This window comes from Podarcis raffonei, chromosome 1, assembly GCF_027172205.1.
Source record: "Podarcis raffonei isolate rPodRaf1 chromosome 1, rPodRaf1.pri, whole genome shotgun sequence".
NCBI classification, from domain to species: Eukaryota; Metazoa; Chordata; class Lepidosauria; order Squamata; family Lacertidae; genus Podarcis; species Podarcis raffonei.
In genome coordinates, this window is record NC_070602.1 from 105,055,907 (window position 1) to 105,081,519 (window position 25,613).

A 25,613-nucleotide genomic window follows, 5' to 3' on the forward strand; every position below is an offset into this window, starting at 1 on the left:
CTGGAATTTGGTGAGTATGTCCTACAGTGGTGATATCCAACCCATCCAGTTAGATGAACTCTGAGTCGCAGTGGAGCATCATTGGAACAGTTTCAGTAAAGTAGGTTAGGCTGAAAAAAAGGATCACCTATGGAGCTCCATGACTGAAGCTGATTGCTGTGTTCCTTTGGTGTTTTCACACACAATGCAAAGGGCAGGTGTGCCTCCCTAAATGCTAAAGATGTACACCTGCCCTTTGCACTGCAGCAAGCATCAGTGTTGCTTAGCTGTTGTGTAAAAAGCATGAAGCAGTTTTGTCTAATGATCCGAATATGGATTTGTTACATCTAATTCCCCCCTCCCCCCGACTATGGCACCACATCATATGATAGTCACATACCTGTTTTCACATGCCTGGGAAAGTTATTCAGAGATATGTAACTTTTGCTCGACGTACCTTTAGAGTAATAGGGTATGTAAGAAAGGTTAAGTCAATTATTGCAGCACAAACTACTGTTCATGGCCTGGCACAATCACAAACATAAATTAGAAAATTTTAATTAGTATTTTAAATGATAAATCAGACACTGATTATATTATATAATAGTATAATGGAGTATTTGCATTTCAATATCACCCCAGATGTGCAAGCTCACCATATAGTTAGGGATGCATTGAAAGCAACTGCTGGAGGTTTTTTGTATAGCAACATCAGCAAGAAGACAAAAAACCCCATCATCATCATCATCATCATCATCATCATTATTTCTTATTGATTGAATTTATATTGAATTTATATACTGCCCTGTACCCAGAGGTCTCATTATAAATATTCAGGATTTGGAAACCCAACATAAAAATAGGAGATATTCAGCAATTTTATCAATGTGTGGAATTCTAGTAATTGTATTTATACCTTCAAAGAAGAGTATTTAATCCACATTAGGTGGTAGGATTTGTAAGAGGTGAGTGTAGCTGCTAGCTTTCAATAGATCCTTAGGCATTAGAGAAATAGGAAGTCTCTACTTTAGCTGTGATTCACTTTCACCCTGCATAGCTTGATTTTTTAAAAAAATAATTAAGAAATCCGCCAGCAACAACTTCCTGTGGTATTCAGCTTCTTTAGAATAATCTAAAACTAGGAAAGTTATTTCCCGCCACCCATCTCAACAAGGGGAACACCGGGAAGCTAAAATGGCACACTGTTTAATATAGGACAGAGGTAGCCAATATGGCACCATCCAGATGTTTTGGATACAATCCCCATTGTCCCTGACTATTGACCCAGTCTGATAGTTCACAACATCTAATGGGTGCCATATTGGCTATCCCTGTTATAGGACATTGAAGAGTCTTCTGATAATCAGCCAACTGGAATCTGATTTGAGTATTGAGATACACAAGAAGCTTCAGATTTCATTACCAAGCCCCTGAATCATCTAGTCCTTTTAAAATGATTCTATAAAAAGGCATGAACTCTAAGTTGCCCTTTGTAGGTGTTGACAGAGGCTGAATATTCATATTCAGCAACCTCCTCTCCACAGACTGAAAATTCTAGATTGCTTGTTTGTTCTTCCTTGAAATGGGTAATTGATAGTTCTGTTATTGTTGTAGCCATTAAAGAAAAATGGTCCACCGGAGAAGGGGGGGGAACCCCTATCATTAGGTCCCTCGTGCAGAAATTAATAAAGAGCTGTGGTTTGTCAGGCAAGGTGGTTGGTTACACTAAGCTGCAGCTTGGAGAATTGATTAAGACAGGATTTTTTGCAGGGCAGTTCTGCCGAAGTAGTTTTCCTGAGCGTTTAATTCTTTTGAAAGTAACCAACCTGGGTTGCACACTGTTTTTCCACATGTGTAATTAGTCGTGTTTATAGATTGTCTGTTAGAGAATTAACAATTGTGCCGGCCGTATCAACTCACTGCAGACCTGCCTTTTTGCTGCCAAAGACAGTGGCAGGGTTATCAACTTACACAGGCTTGGATGTGTTCCAGCTGTTTAATTATAGTGTCACACATGCTGCTTTTTTCTAGTTTCATTAATTTATAAATGTAATATGGTATCTTATTTCTGTGATTAGCACTTCATTCTGGTGGGTTAAACATGCTGGCAGAACAACATTGATTTCTCAGATCTCTTCTCTGTTCTTTCGGGATATTTTTACAAGGCATTATTGATTTTTCTGTTAGCACTCCTGTGAAAGCAGTATCTTAAAATATGTAACCCTCCCCCCCCCCACCAGACCCTGACACACAAGCCTTTGTGTAAGATTGCTTTTATCCATAGTTAAGTAAGAGAATGAAATTAGTTTTACAGACTTTTGCTTTCATTTAGGGGAGGTTAATAGTAAAACATCTGCTCTGTGAGTGAGAAGGGAGTCTTGAGGTAACATTATGGTCTTTATCGTGGCCGGGTCCTTTTCGCTTTTTAAAGGGTCACTTGGGTGCTGTTGTTGGATAAACAAGATGCTGGTTTTTGCTTTGGAGGGTGTCATGGTTATCATCCAAGCAGCGGTTGTGACAATTGAACCAAAATGTACACACGTCTAGCATAGCACTGCTGATTGTGTCTCTGAGGGCTAGTTTAGGCCTTTTTCAAAGTACAAATTGAAACATTATGAGAAGCTGTAGAGCTGTGGACCAAAGACTTGTAAAAGTACTTTGATATTTAAAGTTTGTCCAATAGAGCTTCATGCAACACATAGTTAAACTATTATTAGTATTATTTATTCAATTTATATATAGTGGTACCTCGGGTTACATACGCTTCAGGTTACATGTGCTTCAGGTTACAGACTCTGCTAACCCAGAAATATTACCTCGGGTTAAGAACTTTGCATCAGGATAAGAACAGAAATCGTGCAGCGGCACCACAGTGGCAACAGGAGGCCCCGTTAACTAAAGTGGTGCTTCAGGTTAAGAACAGTTTCAGGTTAAGAACAGACCTCTGGAACGAATTAAGTTCTTAACCCAAGGTACCACTGTAGTGCCCTTCATCTGAAGTTCCCAGGCTGGTGTACAATTTTGAAAACATAATTTACATAGCATAGTAATTTTAAGAAAAATCACAGAAAAATAATAATAGCGGTCTCCCCACTTTTAAAAGGCCATAGATTATTGAGTAGCTCACTCTCACATGAGTCATGACCACCAACTTAGATGAATCAATAAATTCATGGAGGAGAAAGCTTATCCATGGCTACTGGCCATGATAGCTATTCTTTGCTTCCACAGCAGGAGACAGCGATGCTTCCGAATGCCAGTTGCTGGAGACCACAGAAAGGAAGAGAGCTCTTGTGCTCAGGTCCTGCTTGCGTGTTTCCCACAGGCATCTGGTTGGCCACTGTGAAAACAGGATGCTGGGCTAGATGGGCCAATGGCTGGATCCAGCAGGATCTTCTTAGGTTCTTGTGACTTCTTCAGGACTCTGTGTGTGCTTGATTTTGAGGTCAGGGCTCCTACAAGATTTGCTGATGTCCACGTGGAGATAGCAACTAGCTGCCTTGGGTGTTGTTCATGGAAAGGCGGAATATAAATTTGACTACTAAGTACTAGTAACAGAGACTAGGGCCCTGCGGGACTTGACATCTTTCCTTGGGGGCCTGCAAGACAGAGCTGTTCCACCAGGCCTTTGGCCAGGGCACAGCCTGACTCCCTCCTTTGGCAATCCTCACAGAACTCTGGCCCAGTGGTTGCCATTAATCTGATTGGAATTAATTTTATAATGAAATGATTTTAGAATGTTTTATCATTTTACTGTTGTTAGCCGCTCTGAGCCCGGCTTTGGCTGGGGAGGGTGGGATAGAAATAAAATTTATTATTATTATTATTATTTAAAGCTAATATGATCGGAGGCAAGTGCAATATAACTGCTGATCAGCAGACCATCAATGCTTAGTTGCCTAAAATATTTTCTTCCTCTTTTGAGACCCAACAGTGTTCCTTTTTTCACAATCATGGTCTTTCAATATTGGGTTAATTGCACATACTTCATTCTTTTCATTGTAAAGCACATACATTTTATTTTGACTTTCTTCCAAGGAGATTAGGGCAGTTTAAGATTTCACGCCCATTTTATCTGTGCAACAGCCCTGTGGCATATGCTAAGCTTGAGACTGGGAAAGTGACCAACTCAAGGACACACATTTTCATGATAGAGCAGGGATTTGAGTTGTCTTATGTCTAACACCCATTTTTACTTTGCTCCCCTGGCTCTAGTGACATTTCTGTTGTGCATTCATTGGGTTTGTTCAGACCTTCAAACCATTGCATCAGTATCCTTCAGATTAAGGGACATGGGCCGATGAAGGAATAACGCATAGGAAGAAGCAATATGCAAAAGGAGCCTTCATAAAATTTGCCAAAATTCTGCATTTCTTCCTTCCCTTTTTGGAAGGGAAAGGCTCTTCTCAGTTAGGTGAACTCTGTATATATTTGTATGTGAATGGGGCAGAGTTTTGTATTAACTACATATGGTATTGAATGCTTACAGTGGCAAAGCTGTTCCCTCACCCCACTCACCTTGTATATTATATTGCTATAGCAGTCATTCTGTGAACTGGCCCTTGGATGGTTGTGCTTTGATATGATTTATTATTTTATGAAAAGTCCTACAGCGTTTTACAGCCTTCCTCTCTGCTGGAAAAAGACCTTATGTGGGGGGACATTGGGCCATAGTCTAGAAACTATATATTGAAACTACCTCAATTATATTGTCAAAATAAATGACACCTTCTGTGATATTAAGTATGAGGTTCTACGGTTGTTCATTAAATCTGCGTTTCTCAGCTTCCATTGGGAGATTTCCCTTTTAAATCTGGCAGAAGGAAAGACTGTGCGCTCACTCGCCTGACTGCCATCCTAGGTTGGAAAACACTGAAGCAAATCTGTTGATGGGTTGTTATGCCTTAGTCCTTCCTGAAGCATATTGAGGGTAACAACAACAACAACAACAACAACACTTGCTGTGTGCTGCTTCATTTTGTGTTTTTCGTTTTGGACCAGTGATGTCAGGTTATGTAGTCTTATAGAACATACTTCCTGTTCAGATTCCTGTCCCACTTTACAGTCTACTGTAGGCTTGCAAACCTGTTTTCAATAGAAGCGCTAAGAAAAATACTTTTGTAATTAGAGGCCCTAGCAGTGACTGTTGAGTTAGATTAAACGTTTTCCAGGAAATAAAAGAAGGGAAGTGTGCTCTAAAAAGAGAATAGATGCAATGATAGTAAACTATGGTACACATAAAATACTTTGCTATAAGTTTAAAACTTCTGTGGCAATAGTCTATTCACTGGACATAGCTACAGAAGGCAATAAGAGGTTGTCATTCTGTGTGCCTCTCCCCTCCCCCCAATATATATATATTTTCACATTTGCTCCACTTTGGGTAAAGTTCAATTTACATTTGTTGACAGTGCTTACCTGTTTTTATCCCATACCATCTACCCTTTCTGTTCTAGTGCCACCAGTGGTCACAATCTAATGATCCTGTGGAGGTTATAGCTGTATTGATAAACAGACAAAGAATTTTTATTTATTAGTCTCTTTTTCCCCAGAGTGACTCAAAGCGATTTACATTAAAACCAGTTTAAAAGAACCAATAAGAAAACCTAAAAACACATCCATACAAATAAAAGGCATGGCTTACAGATCCCATCTTACTAAAATGAGGCCATAATGCCGCTTTTCAAATTAAGGGCCAAAAGCCTGGGTAAAGAGAAAAGTCTTTTCTGGGTCCTTAAAAATAGATAAAGATGGCACCAGGCATGTAATATTTACACAAGAGGGGAATCCCCAGTGAAAAGGCCCAATCTTGTGTCGCTAGCCTCTGAACCTTCCATGGAAGGAGGTACACGAATTATCACAGAGACTGGGGTGGTTCATTTAAGAGAGAGGCGGTCTTTGAGGATCTGGGGTCCTGAACTGCATAATTGGTCAAATGCTTGTTAGGAAGATAGAGCAATTATAGCCAGTAAAAGTAGAAGCAGCCGGAGTATTTATTTTCATTTTATTTGTTACATTAATTCCCCTTTAAGAAACTGATGAGTGGCATTGTAGTCGCACTGGGTCAGTTGAGACATATCATTTCCCCATCCTCCAAAACATGGTTTCAAGGGTTGGGATCCTGCTGCAAGCTTGCAGACTTCCTCTGGTTAAAAAAAAAGTATTAACACATAATTTTAACAATGCAATGAAGCGGTCTAAAGGAAATGATGTGCACAATGCAAAATTCAAGGAGAAAGTAGCTCATTGCTGAGTTGGATTGGGAAGGTAAGGTGTCATGTTGCTTTCAAGAGAAGTATCTGATAAGACCCACTGATGGAGGAGGGTCCTTGGCTTCTATTCTATCTTGATGACAAGTGGAGAAGTAAAGTGTTTTGGTGGTTGGCTGCAGTGACATTTTCCTGACCCTTTTAAGGTGGTCCAAAAGGAAACAGCGTAACCTGAGTACTAAAAGAAATAATAAATCCAAACAGATGACCATAAGTGTGAAAACCGATGAATTTTAAATTTTCTTGACCTCCTTCACCTATGCAGAGCCCCTCAGAAAATCTGCCTTCCACAAAATGCATTCAGTGAATGACTACAGTGTTCTTTCCCAAGGTTTGACCAGATAAAAATATGGTGAAACTTTTGAAGCCACTCAACACAGTCATTTTGTGCATGGCTGGCCAAGCTCGGTTTGTATCATGCGTGTGGCAAGTGGTTTATCTGAATAGTTCCGGGCATATTGTGTTTTTGCACTTGGCTACTTAAGCCACAGTACTAAAAACACAGTAACTTTGAGGTTTGCCCAAGCATATAGATTATCTGTTCTTCATTAGCATAGTGAAAAAATGAGCAATTGGATTACTTGAAGTAGGTGTGTTAACTGCTGTATTTTTTGCTTGCTATGTCAGAAAGCAAGTTAGAGGCAGGCTTGTTATCATTCTGCTCCTAAGAAGATAAGCAAGTTGTGGTTCCAGATATTCACCCTCTATCCAATGATGTGAATCGTGATAATACCAGCAACATAGCTTACCATGCTATCGAAGTATGGCCATTGTATATATGATTCTAGGAGGACCAGAATCTTAAAAATGATCATGGGTGTTCTCAATATTCTATTGAGCTTGAAGGGCCCTTTGGTGTGTGTCAATATAAACTGCATGTGTACTTAGCTGCTTGTCTACTGTAGCATTGTATGGCAGAAGACACATGCTTTTGAACGGCTGTGGGAACAGGTTTTTATAATGCCTTTGTGATCAAAAGGTTTCATGATGTTAAGACCTTGGTGGTTGTTAAATTTTGACATCCAGGAAATATTTCTATGTGATTTCCATTGATGCAAACTTTCATTTTGGGTATATTAGACTATGTTTTTTTGACACCCCGCTTTTCAAAAATGAGTATACACTGCTTGAACATTAGTCATCATTGAATCAAAAGATGCAGTTGTACCTCTTCTTTCTTTACCTTTCTGTCATTAACATTTGCGGAGCTGGCAATATTATTTCTCCAAGATTACATTGATGGCATATTTTTAAAATTGTTGTTGTTGTTATTTTTAAAATTGTTGTTCTGATGGGATTTCTTTTTTTCTTTTCAACCGCAGTGAGGAGAGGCGATGTCTTGGCAGCATGGAGTGGGATTCGTCCCCTAGTAACAGACCCCAATTCTAAAGACACCCAGTCCATATCTCGGAATCATGTGGTGCATGTTAGTGACAGCGGCCTTGTGACTATAGCAGGTACCAGACCTTCACTTTCAACCTGAGATGCTTGGGCGGGGGGAGGGGGATGAAATGGGTGAGGTGGCTGGGTTCTGCACTTGAAAGAAGCAATAAGTGGAAAGGCTAAGCCACCCTCTTCCAGCACAATTCTTGTTTTGTTTCAAATGGCACCCTCCCATTACCTCTTGGTAACAGAAAACATTTGTAGACTAAGGTTTGTTAGCTCAGTTGTCTTAGCTTGATGGAAGACCCCATGAGCACATTTTTAGAGGGGAACAGGCACTGGCCTACAAGTGACTTAAATATAAAGGACTCTGCACACTGCACACCTCAAGTCATTAGTAGCAATACCAGTCATACCCCTGGTGTATCAGAGACCCCCCCTCATCTTTCCCTGCCAGCTACTGATGTGAGCAACAATCAGGTCTGGGTCAAGGCACAGAAACATTCTTCTAGCAAGACAGTAAGCAATAGAGGTGCTTCATAAAGCAATAGGCAATCAAAACAGCTGTGTGGCATATTCGCTGGTCCCAGGCACTCAATTCTCCCTATTATAGAGCCTTTTCAACTCAGCGGTTGCACTAGCTGCAGCCAATGCAAAGATTTCGACTTATGCAATGGGGCTTTCCTCCTGCATGCCCCCAACACTCCCCCCCAGATCTGCTCTGAATGGTCAGGAGAACCTCCAGAACAGCACATGGGGAGAGGAGAGGGGAGATTGTTCTGCTGTGCAAGTGGAAATGTTTGCGCCGATGGAATGATCTCCTTAGCACTAAGTTGAATGCAACACCAAACCAACATGAAAGAGCCTTTGCTCTGACCTTAATAAACTGCCAGGCTTTTTTAGTCATTGAATTCTTTATTAGTTAATCGATCATTAACTTTAATGGTCTAGCACTTGGTACCGAGTGAAGTTAGTCAGATGCGTAGACTGCAGTTCTCAGTTCTGAAACAATGGGACTTTTCGAGGGAGAATAGTTTTAAGGGTTGTTACATGGGATTTGTATTGGATTGTAGCCTGACTTTGTAATTTAGAAACCCCAAACCACAAATTGTTGAGGTAGATAGGAAGTGGTGGATGCAGGGTGCCTTCAGTATCCTTTTACATTAATGTTTCCAGGTGGGAAATGGACAACCTATCGCTCGATGGCAGAGGATACAATTGATGCTGCAGTACGTGCTCACGGCCTGCGCGCGGGTCCCTGTAAGACAGTGGGTCTCTTCTTACAGGGTGGAGAGGGTTGGAGCCCGACTCTTTATATTCGACTGGTTCAAGATTATGGACTTGAGAGTGAGGTGAGGCTTGTGGTGTGATTTCTTTTTAAATCTTAAAACTTTGCCGTAAAGAATACGACACCTTGGATCCGGAGAACTGTGAGCAGAGGGGAACGTTATTTTTATTTCACAATACTTGCAGCTTGATTGTACTAAACCCCCAAAGCAGTTTACAAAAAAGGATCTTTCCTAGCCCTCCATAGCTTCCTGCAGCCAGCCCCCAACCTTTCTCGAGGGTTTCTCGAGGACCCAGTGTGGGCTGGGTTAACTGCGGAGGGGCTGTTGGAGGAAATTACCCCATATCTGGTGGAAGCATCTTCTGTGAGCAGAGGAGTGTGTGACTTCCATCTCACTCATCCTCTGGATACTGGTGTTGGTAGGGACCATTGCCCTGCCCTACTAACTGATCCAGGTGTTGCCACTACAACCAGCCTACGAGTGTTCAGAGGGGCCACACAGGAAGCAAAGAAGGATGGAAGAGACTGGAATGAAGGCCGGGAATGATGGAGAAGAGGAGGAGAGGGTGCAGCGGGAGAAGCTAGAGTGAGGCAAAAGGCTGGGAATTGTTGGGCAAGGGAAGAAAGGGAAAGGGGCTTCCCTTCTCTCACTCAAAATGCCTCTTATTTTGGCCCTTACCTAATTCAAAGTTCTTTGTTTAGATTAAGGATTTTTTAAAAGAGCACATGCATCAAATGATTAAAAGCCAACTATAAATGTTGTTTAACTGGGCTAAATTGAGCCCTAATCCGTTATTATTACTACTATCATGTCTGTTGTTACTATTCTATGCTCTGTAAGCCCAATTTACACAATCCCAATTTTGATCAGTGTGCGCACGCACACGCATCCTGTCTCCTAACTGTGACAGTCGAAGAAGCCTCTTGGCTTCTTGGTCCCAAGTGAAGCTATTCTTCAAATGTGACGACAGTAGCAGAAACCTTGAAGCGTCATTAGTCACTGTTCCATTGATACATGCATAGCCGTGTTAGTGCTAGCCTAAGCGTTCCCAGCACGAGCCGTTTCCTCCCACCCAGCCCTCATCGGATGCTGCCTTTGGCCTATTAGTTAACAGGCCACAGGAAAACTGTCAAGGGCAGCTCTGTCTAGATGGAGCTGTATTCTAGGAAGTGCCGACTGATGAAACAGTTCTTTTTTTAACCCGCTCTTGATCCTGTAGGTGGCTCAACATCTCTCAAATACGTTTGGGGACAAGGCCTTTGAAGTGGCAAAGTTGGCCCAGGTGACCGGGAAGAGGTGGCCTATTGTTGGAAATCGCCTGGTTTCCGAGTTTCCTTACATTGAGTCTGAGGTATGACAGTGAGACCCTTTGCTGTCGTATTGCTTCTTTCCTTCTCCTCCCCACCCCAGTTGTGTTTAAATGCTCTTCTCCCTTGAAGATGCTTATTCTACCTACTGCCTGGTGACATCAACTCACAGAGGTAGCACTATACACAGCGAAGTTTCCCCTGCCTCATCCTACCCTTCCCACACTTCCCCAGTTTAAATCTTGGCTCTGCCATTAGGCAAGCCAGTATCTCTCAGTCCCATCTACGACACCAGCGTGATAAATACTGATCTACCTTACAGGGTTGTTGTTATTATAGGCAAAGTGCTTTTAACATTCTAAATGCTTGCTGTTATCCAGGTAACTCAAATTGTCCTTCCCATTCCCCATAGGGGGGGAAGCAGAACAGGGCTGCCGGTAGGAACTGAAGAGGGTGGTATGCTTAGGGAGAAGCAAGCAGCAGGTGGAAATCTGTGTACGCGTATGAGCTAGAAAGGATGTAAAGCAGGACAGGTTTTACAGTGCAGTGAGATAAGCATGCGTTACCTGCTCGTGTATCTGCACATCAAGCTGCTGTCAAAGGCACGGCTGCAGTGGCCAGTCAAAACGCTGGCAATCATATAAGGATCCTGGGAATATTACGAGGAACTGACTCAGGGCACGTAGCAGTGTGCAAAGAGTACCTTGTAAAGTGCTGATGGTGGAAGATCTACTAAGGTTAGGAAGGGATTGCAGTTCTCTAAAGAATAGTTATACCTATGGACGACTCTCTCCTTCCCTGCCCAAGAGAATGTGAAGTATAACCTCTGAATTTCTGTTGTTGTTTTTTTTAAAGATATTTATTAGAGTTTTACAAAATGAAAAAAGAAAAAAGAAAAAATACAAATAAAAAACAATTCCATCTTTCCATCACATTCTTTCATTTGCTTGATTCCCGAACCTCCTCAAACCTCCCTTTTTGTATTCCAATTTAATTTGTTAGTTCAGCAAATCCTTCCCCTCCTTACTTATCCTAATCTTTAATCTTAAAATAATGTAACATTAAATTTTTGTCTATTAATAATCCAATATTTTCATACTCCTTATAGCATTGTAGCTAAAAACCATATAACTTTTCACCCAACATCCTTCTAACATTCATTAATTTTACAATATTTCCGTAAGTAGTCTTTAAATTTCTTCCAATCTTCTTCCACCGACTCTTCTCCCTGGTCTCGGATTCTGCCGCTCATTTCTGCCAATTCCATGTAGTCCATCACCTTCATCTGCCATTCTTCCAAAGTGGGTAGATCTTGAGTCTTCCAATACTTCTGAATTTCTGGGTGAAATGTGTTTTGATCAAATGCGATACCAAATGCACCTCTTTTTAATCAAGAAAACAAAAGGACAGAGAACCATTGTCGTGTAACAAAAGTTCATCTCAGTAGCCTAGAATGTATGCTTTCGAATTAGGGTGATGGTGGGTAACTCCATCTTGAATCACAGTCTGTATACATTACATTACATTACATTACCTCTTTCCCTTTTCTTTTTAGTATTGTAATCTCTCTGTCCAGAGCCAGGCTATCGAACTGAAACAGATCTTTGAGCGCTCTCTCTCTCTCTGTGTCTCAAATATTGTAGATTGAGTATGCAATCCAAGAGTATGCCTGCACTGCGGTGGATGTGATTGCTCGCCGCACACGCCTGGCCTTCCTGAATGTGCAGGCTGCCGAGGAAGCCTTGCCAAGGATAATTGAGATAATGGGGAAGAAGCTCAAATGGAGCGAACAGAAGAAAAAGGTACAAGGGCGGGCCTCTAGGTTCGCAGCAAAAGGATTGCAAGATCCTTCCCCAAGAAACTCATGGGCATCGGCAAATGAGCCGTAGCTGCTTCGGATGTTGTTTTTGTCAGGGTTGTCAGAGTTGTTGGCCTGTGGAGGTTCAAAACCCCACTAAGCTGAGATGCTCGCTGGGTAACTTCACGCCCGTTGCTTTCTCTCAGCCAGACCCTCCTTGCGGGGTTGTTGTGAGATAAATGGTGGAACAGACATGTGAACAGTGGTACCTCAGGTTACATACGCTTCAGGTTACAGACGCTTCAGGTCACAGACTCCGCTAACCCAGAAATATTACCTCGGGTTAAGAACTTTGCTTCAGGATGAGAACAGAAATCGCGCAGCGGCAGCAGGAGGCCCCATTAGCTAAAGTGGTGCTTCAGGTTAAGAACAGTTTCAGGTTAAGTACGGACCCCCGGAACAAATTAAGTACTTAACCCGAGGTACCACTGTACTTCCTTTAACTCCTTGGAGGGGTGTGTGTGTGTGTGTGCATGTGTATACACATATGCACAGACACGCATGGGCACACACACCCTATTCTGGTGGGGCCCAAACCACATGCTACGTTTACTCAAGTGATGCTGCTAAAATAGGCTCCCTTTGGGGACTGATCACCCTCCCTGCTGTAACATTTGGAGGTACTCGCCTTCTTCCCAGAGTTCCCTTTCCCCCAAAAGCCATGGTGGAGAGAGAGGAGATAAACAACATGACCCAATCCACATGGTGAGTACTGCAACTCTTGCCGTAACAACTTAGACCTGGTTCTGAGGGCAGTAACATGGCCTTCATGTGGTGCATGTAGTTTGCACTGGAAAAAAGAATGTATTTCATAAACGTGCTTTCCCCCTCCCTGCCGCCCCCAGTAGCTGTACTGCATGTGCTCAAGGAGTTCCAGTATCTTGTTTTCAGGCCTTCTGAAGCTAACTTAACTTGCTATGGAAAACAATATTTTGTCAAAGCAGGATAGCTGGTTTCATCTGTAAGTCCCTACTTCCTCAAAGGAGCAGAGCCTGAAAAACACGGAAAGTGGTCATTGAATACAGGAGCAGAACAGCAAGGAGCAGAAAACAGTGCAAAATGAAGTTTTGGAATGGAAGAGGGGATTTGAAGATTCCCAACTAGGGGCTGCCTCGTTGTCCTGCTGCCTGAAGAGAGTAATCACAGCAAATGCCAGAAGCCCTCAAAAAATGGATGCATTAAAGCCTGTGTCTCGCCATTTAGTGTATTTATTGTAGCTATAAGATACCAGCATTAAATTTAAAGGCCATCTCTTGTCCCTTTCTGTCTGCAAGCACAAGTCTTGCTGACATCGCTGCTAGTTGCATGTGTGGATTGAGGGCACGTTAGAGCCTTTAAAATCTTTACATTGCACGTCTCCCGGAGTAATTATCGCTTGATAATCAACACTTGTACAACCAAACCAGTGATCTAGCTGAAGCATGAAATGCTGCCTAATCTTAATTACCTTGTTCACCTTTAAGCACTTTTTGGTCATCAACTGCTGATATTCCTCTAAGGACCAGCAATTATAATTAAGTGAAAGGAGCCAGTAAAACATTACAGCAAAGAAGGAATTCGGAATGTAAATATTTGCTGTTACCCTAGAGTTGAGACACTGTGTGCTGCTCTCTCCCTGCATAGGAGCAGCTTGCAGAGGCGAAGAAGTTTTTGTACTACGAAATGGGCTACAAGGCACGATCAGAGCAACTGACGGATCGCAGCGAAATCACTTTGTCCCCAGGAGATATTGAGAGGTAAATACATTGTGCAAGGTAGTAGTTGCTGTTCTCTGGGGTCTAGACAGAACTGCAGTGGGTAGGTGGCAAGTGTTAAGAACAAAAGCCCCAGCTGCGCGAGCTGGGCTGAGATGGCAGATCCTTCTATTTAATTTTGCTGCCATTGTACGTGATCTTTCTTTGTGTTTATTTGCCATGTTTGAGGCTGGCTTGAGGGGTGTGTGGGGTGTTAGGGTACGGGTAGGACCTCTGGTGGGGGATACATTGTGCTCCTTCTGGGGTACTCTGTCCACCTTTGGTCCCCACCCTGCACTCAGCTCTCACCTGTGGCTCCTAGAAGCTGTAAGCGTGTGCCAGTGCCCACACTCTTGGAAATGGCTTTGACAGGCCTTTCCTTCTCCATGCAAAGACAGACTCTGGCAGATTAAGTGGATGAGACCAATAGTGGGTCCAACGGTCAAGAAGGCAGTTTCTGCATGAGCTGCAGAGGGAAACGGTGGGCAGATGGGGCTTGGCAACTTAGGGAGGTTTCCCATCTAGGAGAAGGAAAACTGATCCTAAACCACCACTGCCTTGTGGGATATCTTTGGGAGAAGGAAGACTAAAGAGTAAGCCCTACATAAATCAGGAGTAGAGTCCCTAAGATGGTTGGATGGCATCATATGCACCTCCTCCTGGCAACTCCTGGTGCCAAACATATTGCTCTGCTTTCCTTTGGATCACATCAGCGAGGCTGAGAGGGAGGTCTTGTCATCTGGGCAGCCCAGGACCTCCAAATACACTGCCAAGACTTGCGCCTAGGGGAGGTCACTTCAGCTTGATCTCACCCCCAGAGTACTCCGTTGTCTCTCGAGACAGACAGATGCCATTAGGTTGCCTTGACTGACTGTTTGACATTCCCTGATTGGCTAAGAGCATCGGGCATAATTATATCTCTGTCTTGGCTCAACACCTGTTGGGTCTGTGTATGACACTGCCTTGTGTATTCAGATGATTAATCCGTCTGGTCCATTTACACTCTCTCTCTGCGCTGACTTGTAGTGGCTCTCCCGCGCTTTTAGGCCAGGGATGAGGAACCTCTATGGCCCTCCAGATATTGTTGGGTTCCCACTTCCCACCAGCCCCAGCCAGCAGTCACAGATGATAGGACTTGTAGTCTATCGACATCTGGCGAGCCACATATGTTTCTGATCCCTGCTTTAGGCAGACATTTTCCCCACTTCTGCTACCAAGTTTATTCAACTGGAGATCCCAGGGACCAAATCTGTGTGTTTGTGTGCAAAAGTATGTGCTCTACTATTGAGCTGCACCTCCTTCCCCAAGCTGACTGAATCCTGGCGGTACTTGGTATGGTAGAAGGTGGTATGTTATGGCATTAAAATGAGGAAAGATGAATAGTGTTGGTGACAATAACCGTGGCACTGTCTGATGGTGGAGATTTTGCAAGGAAGGAGGAGAACATCCCATAGATTTAGGTTGGGCTTCTTTATAAAACTGCTTTTGCTGTTTGGCATTATATAGCTGTTTCCTGAATTATCCACTTTTGCAGATATAAAAAGAGATTCCACATGTTTGATAAAGATGGCAAAGGCTTTATTACCATAGTGGATGTGCAGCGTGTGTTGGAGGTAACATTTTACTTACCTTAAAAAATACTATCAAAATTGCCCGACGTGCTATTAATAGTGTTTTGTTAATCCAGGATTGTGGGTTTTTTTTCTTTCATAAACTTTTATAGAGCATCAACCTTCAAATTAATGAAAGAGCACTCCACGAGATTTTGAATGAAGTAGATCTGAACAAGAATGGGCAGGTTGAACTCAATGAGTTTTTGCAGGTAAGTTGGTTCCTTTTAAATATGTGTGATTGTTATTATGCATATATTTTATATGCAAAGTATAGCATGACAAGAAGGGGTGGGCAGGCAGCCCAAGCAAGCTAGAGGGAGGAGGTAGCCAAAACAGGCTGTAGCAGCCCCTCAGCTCTGCTGGCTTCTTTGTCTGCCATCCTTGTGGGCCCTGTCCCTGAGATCAAGATCCCCAGGCCACTTGGCACCACCACAGTGGCACCTCGGAAGTCAAATGGAATCCATTCCAGAAGTCCATTTGGCTTCCAAAACGTTTGGAAACCAAGGCGCGGCTTCCGATTGGCTGCAGGAAGCTCCTGCAGCCAATCAGAAGCTGCAGAAGCCCTGTTGGAACACTCACTTCCGGGGTTGTGGAGTCCGGGAGCCAAAACGGACGAGTACCAAGGCGTTTGGGATCCAAGGTACGACTGTACTAGCTGCTCTCATCCTCTGAGGCTGGCCTCGTAATCCACTGCTGCCACTGCTTGATTACCATGGAGAGTGACAGAGAAACAGGGCAGGGAGGTGGAAGACACCCAGAATGCAATTTTAGCCTATGATCTGGCTGTCACATAGTGCAGGCAGGTAGGCCTTGAAGTCAAGGTCTCTGAAAAGCATTGAATATTTACCTTTTCATCTTAGATTTTTGTCAGCAAATTGGTAATGGGAATGCTGTTCCTCGGTTGGGCAAAACATTAAATCCTTTGTTTCAAACTTAGTTGTGTTGACTCCTTAGGTTTCTTCCTACTCACCCCTGCAGTTTCTCCCTTTTAAAAAATTGATCTCCAGCCTACTTTCCCACTTAACCAATTCTAGTAGACTTGGCTTAAATTTAAGCAGGCAAATTTTCATGCTCAGAGTTTGTCCTTTCCATGCTCATAACACTGACTTGAATGGAGACTGATTAAATATTGATTTAATATTTCTCCTGATTATTTAAATTAATGAATTTACAGGATATTTATTTATTTTGCGCATGGGCAACATGTTAGATGCCACTTAGTCTAGTGGTGAATCAGCACAGTGTTGCTCACATTGTCCAGCATAAGGGCCAGTGGCCCAGGACATGATTCCTTCTTAGTGGTCCAATGCTGAATATAAATTCAGAATTTTTTTGCTCTTTTCAGAGGCTAGCTGTATCTGTGATTTTGTAAACCATTTAAATGCAGGTTGGAAGGATGTTTGCTACATAGTTGCCAATGGTTGGACAGACGCATTTTCCTTTTTTTAAAAAAAGCATTCTTTTTTTGTTCCAGCTATATGATAGGGATGGAATATCTTGCATATTCGCTCCCCATCTCATTATTAAACCTATTTAAAAACTGAAATTCAAAAAGAGGGGAGAAGCAAAACAATACACTCCCCTTCCTATGATAAAAATACTAAATTTGTGCTATTGGGCTGTAATTAATTCGACATCTGCTTGACACATGGATTACTCCAGGATCACATACATGCCACATTCAGTTTCCAAGCACACCTGCATTGTTAAAATTTGTGCACTCCATCTTTCAATTCTCTCTCCCCCCCCCAATGTATTTATTTTAGGGGGGCACCCACCCACCCAGACTCACAGCAAGGTATGAGAGGCAGCTTGAGATGGGGTGGGGGTAGGGTATTGCTCCAGACAACAAGTAAATCACTGCGATCTCTCAACCAGCGTTCATCTTGCTGCATGTTTCTTTGCTTGATGAGTCCTTTAGCACACGGTATAGCCTTTCCCTTAGCCAGACCCGCCCTTGGGGTTTGATGTGTGAAGGGAGAAGCTTGTGTGCATGGCCCCCTCCTTGCTTCGCACGGCCGATTCTCTCCCCTGTTGTAGTTAGGAGTATCCCTAGCCTGCCTGCAAGCAGAATTGGAACCCCAGTTTTTGAAGCCTCTTCTCATTCTTGCTAGCAAGCATAGTTAGCGGAGTTTTGCTGAGTTCTAGACATCGTGGCAGTTCTAGACGTCGTTGCCACGAATCAGGAAGTGGAGGAGAGTATCAGCACACAGGAGGTGGAGGAGAAATTGGCTAACACGAGCCTCAAGTTGTGTGTTTGCCTTGATGTTTGAACTCCGCCACTTGCATATCAATTGGCCTGTGAATTGCTCCCTTATCCTATAAAACCAGAGGGGAGAAAATTGGTCTGTGGTTTTGTGGGTGCAGAAGGTGGAACGTAGGAACACACGTGTCTTTAATTCCAATGCTGCAAAATACACAAGCTCTAAAGAGGCTTCTGAAATGCGTCTAGGCATCCATTTGACTCCTTTCATACAAGCAGCAGCTTATTTGTTTTCCATTGCCAGCCAGGTTTGTTTTTGTAGAGCCTTCCTTGGTCAGGTTTTTCAAATGACTGCCAGGTCCTTCCTGCGCAGTGGCAATGATGAATGCAGAACATGAGATAAATTAATGCTGGGGATTTTGGTCAATGTCAGCCCTTTCTTCACTGTGTCAAGTTAAACAAACAAGATCAAGGCAAAGGAAAATGGTAATTGTCTCTCTCAAGATGGGTTGCAGATAAGAGCACTGTTGAATCTAAATGTGGAAATTTTCACAGGTTGAGTCTAGCGTATTATATACATTTGTGTGTATATATGTATATTCTCCCCCCTTCCACACATAGTAGAATAAGTTATGCGAGTACATTTATTTATACAGAGGTTTAAAATAGAAAATTTGCCTGTAATGTAAATCACATTAAGGCGTTCTTTTTTTAAAAGAAAATCTACTCCCCACTCCCAGCTAACATTACAGTTTCCCCTTTCTCATTTATTCTCAGGCTCCAAAATTAAGAGGATTTAATTTTAGATTTTGAAAGTCTTATTCTGTATTGGTAGCACTTTGATTTCATGATTGCATTTGTTTAAAATTTGGCTTTTTTTTGTCAGTGCCATAATGTTAAGATGAAATAGCTTATCCTGCCGTATGTTATTTGTGATTTTTTTTTAGGGGACCAGCTTTATTGTGCTTTTCACACTTCAGATATTTAGGGGTGCGTGCTTAAAACCATTTAACACAGATTTGCATTTTTCATTTAAATCTCCAGCCTATCTTAGCCCAAGTACTTGGGCCAGGCAATAATACCAAACAAGCCAATAAAACTAATAATTCCTATTTAAAATATAAAATGCAATGTTTAATTCATATTGTTCTATACCAGTTTCTCTCCTGCCATCCAGAACAGAGCCTGTAAAAAACAAGATCTGGTTGCATTTTTGGGAAATATTCATAATTCAGGGCTATACCAGTTTAGAATACAGAGTAGGGGATCTCTTGTTTGACATTACCTCTACGTCAGGCAGAAGGCTTTTTGTCTAGCCACCTCCCTGGTGTGCTATCTTTGTAGGTAAGGGGTGCTTTTCATACACAAACACTTTGGGACAGGTGATTTCACACTGCATGTATTCCTCAGTTGGCATTGACCCACGTGGATATAATGTATTGTCATCACAAGCAGGCGGGTAAAAAGGAGAACTTCTGCTCCTCCGGAGGAGTAGGTCTTTTCATTTATTAGACACACATGATGATTCTTTGAATAAATAGGATGATGAGTGGCCTACTTCTGTTTTCTTCTTCGATACCTGTTTCCTAGATTTTAAAATCTCCAGGGCAGGGACATATCCTTCTGTTCTTTGAAAGTACCATGCTCATGGGTGATGTTACTGTTGCTGTTGCATCCATTCGTGTTAGCCTAGTCTTTCAGATGCTTCAACCTGCTTAAACACCATGGCTTTTCTCAAGTAGCCAGAAGAGCTCCAATGAATACTTGACTGCGCTTGCTTAGGCAGTCCAATGAGTTAACATAAAAGTCAGAAATATTCATATCTATATATACCTATATATCTATATATACATATATATCGCTGTATATAGATATCTGTGTGCACATACACACATATACATACAGAGAGAAAGAGATGAATATCGTGGAGGAATTTCTGATTGCTCAGAAAAAGGAAAATTGGCCAAATAATGCCTTGCACATTGTTCATTCATCTCTGCTTTGGCCCTAAAGGAAAAAAGTCAGAGAAGTAAAACGAGAGTGTGGCTTGTAGCATTTGCTGTCAGGTTGATAATTGTGCGATGCAAGCCCAGCATAACAAATAGGGCAGGAAGAGCACTTTTCCAATTGTTCTGTTGGCTTTCTCATTGGAATAGCAACAAGATGGAATTGGAACACTATTAAGAGAGCATGCCCACCAGTGGTAATATTGAAGATGCTGTGCTCATCTTCTGAGGTGTGGAGGGTGGTGACACAAGAGCGATGCTTCTCAGTGGTCTTCCACTCTGGATTTTGAGAGTGAAGACTGGCTCTACTTCACCACAGAGTTTTGTAATGTGTTAACGTTTGCTCGTGTGTTAAGACATTATTTTTAAAAAAATCTACATTTCTAAATGAATGAGTCTTCTCAATCCTGGTGTTTGTTTGTGTTTTAGCTAATGACTGCTATTCAGAAAGGATTTGTCTCTGGAAGCCGTCTAGCTGTACTTATGAAAGCTGCAGAAGAGAACATCCACCAGCGTGATAGGATTTCAGTAGATCGGAGTGGTGGCGGTCTGTGAGTTTTGGGAACCCTCGGCTGCAAAATGGTGGATCTCATGTTGCTGCTGAAAAACATTCCAGTGCTTTCAGATGTGTCCCGCTTCCTCTGCTTGATCTCTCTGGCATTGAGCAACCGTACGGAAAAAACACTGTTGCAGTCTGCTTACTTAACAGTCTACTATTGCAGTCCTTAAAGTTCTACTACCATTTTGACTTTTGGGCTCCTTAACTGGGTATATGTTTCTGCTTTCTGCAGAATCAGTGGTGGACATGCATTTGGAGTAAGGGAACTCTGCCCCCAGTGCCTTTTTCTGGGCAACTCCTGGGGGATCTGCACTACACCTTGGCTGCCCTTGGGGCCCATGGCAGGAGATCCAGGTGCAGTTTCATTCTGCCACCTGAACTGGAACAAGAAAAAATCCTTTTCTACCTTAGTAAGGTGGCCCCTGGCTCTCTTCTCCTATCTTGCTGCTTTGATTTGGCAGAAGTGGAAGGTGCCAGCATGCCTTTAGTGTCTTATACGTCGGCTTGTTTATTAAACTTCTGGATTGCTTTTTTCTTTTAGGAGAAGTGTGTTGTGCTAAATATTCATCTTGTTGCCTAGAACTTTGGGGATGATTGTATTATTATTATTATTATTACTGGTATTGCAAAGCTATTAAAGCATGCATGTCGTTTTAAAAAAATGGAGTGATTTGTTGTTGGGGAGAATAAGAGTTCTCACATCTGGATTTTCCATTGAATATTGCACAAAATATAAATGTATGTCCTGAAAATTGCCATGATAATTGTGTCCGGGTTGGAGGACATATTGAGTTCGACATATTTAAGTCTAATTGAAACTAGTGGGGCGTACTCAATTATGTCCTTCACCTGTGATTTACAGGTGAATTTCTGAAATCACTTTAAGACAAGCATAAGTTTAGAAGCACAACACAAGATTATTATGATCATCATTTAAATGGTGCCTATTATGCCACCATGGGAAAACGCAACATTATGGATGGAAGTTTCATCCCTGTTATTTCTTCTATAGCAAGTGGTAAAGTTTGTGGTGCATATACAGTAGTTGGGTTTCTTGTGAGGTTTCTATCGTGTTTTTAATGCCAGTATCTCAATTTATTGTTCGTTTATGGAGAATACACAAAACAAAGCACAAGCCGAAACTATTCTAGCATCTCAGCATGTTTTGCTAGAGAAACATGGAGCTGGATTTCATTTAATTATTATTAAGGTAGCCTGTTTGATTTTGGGCACGCTTTTGAAGCATGGGTTTTCATTTATCTTTTGCCTTCCAATTAAGTGGGATAATGTCACTCAGGTCACTTGGAAGCTTTCTTTTTGCTGTCTGCAAAATAAAGGAATAGTATGCAGCAAAGAGAAAAGTTGACATCAGGTGGGCCTTTATTTTGATATCTCTAAGGGCTTTTACCCTCATGCCAGTTTTTTTATTTAAGGGATACTCCTGTAAGAATTGACATGGGAAAGTTCTGCACTATTTTAACGGCATGTCAAGATCGTTTTCATCATCATTACTCTTATTATCATTATTTATTATTGTTAGTTTCACCCCCTGAGTGATGCAAAGAGGGCATCCCAGGGAAAGAAATGTAGGAATTGGCCCTTAATAGCATGTAGATGTAAGAAGGGTTTCTGTGCACAGGGCTTTTCAGTACTGGCATATACCGCAGGATCCTTCTAATGGACCATGGAACTATCTTAATATTCCTGCAATGCCATCCCCAAACCTCTCCCCTGGCAAAAACACTTTTTGAAGGTGTAGAGGGTGTTTACTGCTAGGAATAGCTGCAAGTGTATTAAAAGTAACCCGGCAACTAACTTTTAGAAGGATCCATTCACATTTTTGCATGTATAATTTTTTTTTCATTCTCAAGATGAAGGCGAAGAGCCACAATCTAGTAAAAGATATTTGAGGGCAATGTTCTCAGAGGCCTGCGGTGAAATTCCATTCAGACGTTTCTTTTTGCTATGATCAAGGTCCCTCAGACTTACTGTTTTCTGTGTTGGCAGTAGCAGGAAGGAAATGGAGAAGAAACAGATTTGTCTTGCTTTTAGACCCTGAGCATTTCAGATAGACTTGAAACATGTGACTAAATCCTTTTGTATATTTGGACATTTGAGACGTCTGTCTCTGAGCACAAAGGGTTATTTTGTACTCTCGGCTGCTTCCCCTCCACACCACCAACACACATTGGGCTGGTTTTTTCATATCTGTTTTCATCCCCTTATATATGTGTATGTGCATCTAGTTTGGGGGACATGAAAAATCAGCACCAACCATTAATTGGAAACTTGCTTTCCCACATATTGCAGAATGTGGGGAAATGACTACCGTATTTTTCCGAGTATAAGACGCCCCCGTGTATAAGACGCCCCTTATTTTTTTGGATTCAAAATTAAGAAAATGCACTATACACTCTCCGTGTATAAGATGACACCTTATTTTAAACTTCAGAAATTTAGGAAAAAATATAGTCTTCTACACGGAAAAATACTGTATTTCCTCTATTTGCACCCCTAAAAGGGTGTGTGTGCCAATATTTGTATATAATCAAAGTAGCATTTTAAAATTTCATACCTTCAGACAAAAGAACATCTGCTATCATGTTCTCTCTCTCTCTTTCTCTAACCATTAGCTTAGCAGTAGGGCTTTTAGCACTGAAGAGCAATGGGTATCCAAGCCATGTTACTTTAGACCTGTCAGAATGAAAACCTCAGCACAAAGTGTTTTCAAAATGCATATAAACCTTTATATGCACATTAACAGAAGGCAACACAGGATTTCCAGCAATGTCTAGTTATGCCAATAACTTTAGCCCTATCGGAGCATCATGAGCTCCTGTTTTCAACAACACAGGAGCATGGAGCAGGCAGCACCATGTAGATTTGCATCTGATGTCATGTGCTTCCCCCCAAGGTCTGTACATACAGCACAACACTTGTGAAAACTTCCCCAGAACCTTGATTATGATGGGGTGACCTTCATGCGCACCACTATGTTCATGAATGGCCCTTCCCTAGAGACGTCGGTGGGACTCCTTGGTGTGGTTCCATTCCTTTCTCCCGTAGCTCTTTAGCCTAGGCATTACTCTCCTCACCATTTGTTACCAACACGTCCACACCATGAGCATGCACTTGTAGTGGAGGTTCTTTTCCTTTCTTCCGTAGTTTTATAGTAGGCACGTCCCCCCATTTTGGGTTGGATCTCTCTGAATGTCTTTCGCTTTGTGACGCGAGAGTCACATGTGCGCCACTGCTTTGTACAGGAAGCGAAAAGTTATGCACATCATACTTGACTGATTCAGTCAAATGATAGGTGGAGAATTACTTGATTGGCACAATGTTCTGGATTTTTGTTGTTGTAAGTTTGGAAGATGGTCATGTGCAGGAAATAGAAAGCACGTGCAGGGTTTTTACTTTTCCCAGATAATAATTCTGTATAATGCCACAGTGTTCCAAAAAGAAAGCCAAAACAATGAACAGCAAAGCAGCCCTGTGTTTTGGTGTGTGTGTGTGTATGCACACGTACCTATATGCATACATATACATATATACTTTGCCGCATGTTTTTCCATCTGGCACTTTTATGTATTGTGACGGGTTATTGTTCAGGATTGGACTGTTAAATACTGTGTTTGAGGCTGGGTTGTCATTTTTATAACTGTCTCTGTGTTTTATTGTCATTATTTATTACTTTTGATATACAGAATGAGCTGCATGCATTTATAGAGCAATAAGAGGATGTATTTAATGTGCCTTGTTTTTAACTGAATAAGAACTGAACACATGAATCAATAAAACTGATTAAAATGGTCCACTCGCTGGCATTTTGATGTTACCGGCAGTTACGGAAATAAAGTTGATTAGTCTTGAACTATACCCTCCCTTCTCTTGCGCCTCCTCCCCACCCCACCGGTGGTTAAAAGTTTAAAACAGATTCTTCTTAAACCTCCAGTTTTAAGGGATAATATAAATTACTGGCCTTAACTCTGTGTGTCTGGTTGGGCAAATTAGGAGTTAACATCCAAAGAAGCTTGTCATGAGGTATTAATAGTAGATGTCCATTTTGGAATACAGTAGAATATATTTTCATTGCTACCATGGAGGGCTTTCCCCCATTTTTTTCTCTCTCCTCCCCACACTGTGAGATCAGAAAATGGCAACAGCCCACAAATTGTTACCAGGACGGACTTATTTATTTATTTTGTTTCATTCAACCCAAAGCTCTTCAGGCACCATGTCCCCAGCCCACACTGATGAATTTTATCATGACTAAAATCAATAGGAATAAATGGAAAAGATTACATAATCCATTTTGATCATCTTGCATGTCAGGTTAGTCCAGAGTTGCCAAGTGCTGATAAATGTTCTGAAAAGAGAGGGAGGGGGGAAGCTATATATTTTCATTGACAGCAAATCAGCTAAGCTGTTTATAAGTTTTTAACGCATTAAAAATACGAATCATTCTCATATTATTTTATAGTCCCAAATTTACGTTTGGCGCATGGGCTTTTTCAGATTATGGTTTTTGTTTCTTAACGTTTGCTGTCAGAATGCATTTGTTTTGCTTCGTCATGTGAATGCTGTGTGGTTGGCGGCTGGAACATTATGAAATGTTTAGAATCAATGCATCTTGAGCACATAACTGCACCCCCCCAAAAAAAATATGGTTGTGTAGGTGATGTTTTTGGAGACACATTATTCCACCAAAAACCTCAGAGCCTGCTACCTTCCTTATGCTCAAAAGCATTAATGCACCTCCACCCCACATCCTTGCATGCGCTTTTAGAGGGATAGTTGCCCTCTCCACAGAGATAGATAAATGAATTCATAATAAACCTAGTGAAAAGGATGTGCCGTGGCCAAGGTTTCAGGCTCCAAATGCATAGGAAAAGGAGGACGCACATTTCAGCAGCGAGCCTGGAAAATACCAAGTGCTTAGAGTGAATTCCCACATCAAATTTGAACTGATTGCATTTGATTGGGGGAGATTATAAAAGAGAGCAACATCTTCAGTGATGTGCGTTTTGCTGCTTAAATGAGTTCTGTTTCTCACCCGCTGAAAATGAAGGGCCTCTCAAGTTTGCCCATCTCCTCTTGCCTTTTTAGTCTCATTCCTTCCCACCTCCCAATTATCCACTGGAGGTATGAAACGTATACAGAGGCGCAAGAGCATTCGTGCTGTACAATATTTGCACAGGTGTTGTGATCAGGAGGCTGCTGCGGGCTTCAGTCCAGAATCAATACTTCACTCAATCTGTGTGAGACACAACTAATTTAGGAGAATTCCTGGTCTTCTCTCCCTGCGAGTATCTCTGCTTTCCATAAACTGTCAGTGGCTAATTCCTTGCTAAATGGTGCTGTGCCTATTCTTAATTCACCTGGAGTTTTTCTTTTTCTGAAGGCATAAGCATACA

At 41.9% G+C, this 25,613-nt stretch overlaps 1 protein-coding gene across 3 annotated transcripts in view; it reads left to right on the forward strand.

The window, feature by feature from the left end:
• GPD2 (glycerol-3-phosphate dehydrogenase 2) overlaps window positions 1-24,009 on the forward strand; it is an 83,792-nt gene extending 59,783 nt beyond the window's left edge. For all 3 annotated transcript variants that reach the window (XM_053407306.1, XM_053407297.1, XM_053407315.1), the window contains exons 10-17: window positions 7,571-7,705; window positions 8,808-8,983; window positions 10,140-10,271; window positions 11,871-12,029; window positions 13,709-13,821; window positions 15,353-15,431; window positions 15,542-15,640; window positions 20,070-24,009. In XM_053407306.1, coding sequence (XP_053263281.1) covers window positions 7,571-7,705; window positions 8,808-8,983; window positions 10,140-10,271; window positions 11,871-12,029; window positions 13,709-13,821; window positions 15,353-15,431; window positions 15,542-15,640; window positions 20,070-20,195 — 1,019 coding nt within the window. In that variant the 3' untranslated portion in view covers window positions 20,196-24,009. The remainder of the gene's footprint in view (window positions 1-7,570; window positions 7,706-8,807; window positions 8,984-10,139; window positions 10,272-11,870; window positions 12,030-13,708; window positions 13,822-15,352; window positions 15,432-15,541; window positions 15,641-20,069) is intronic.
• The last annotated feature ends 1,604 nt before the right edge of the window (window positions 24,010-25,613 follow it).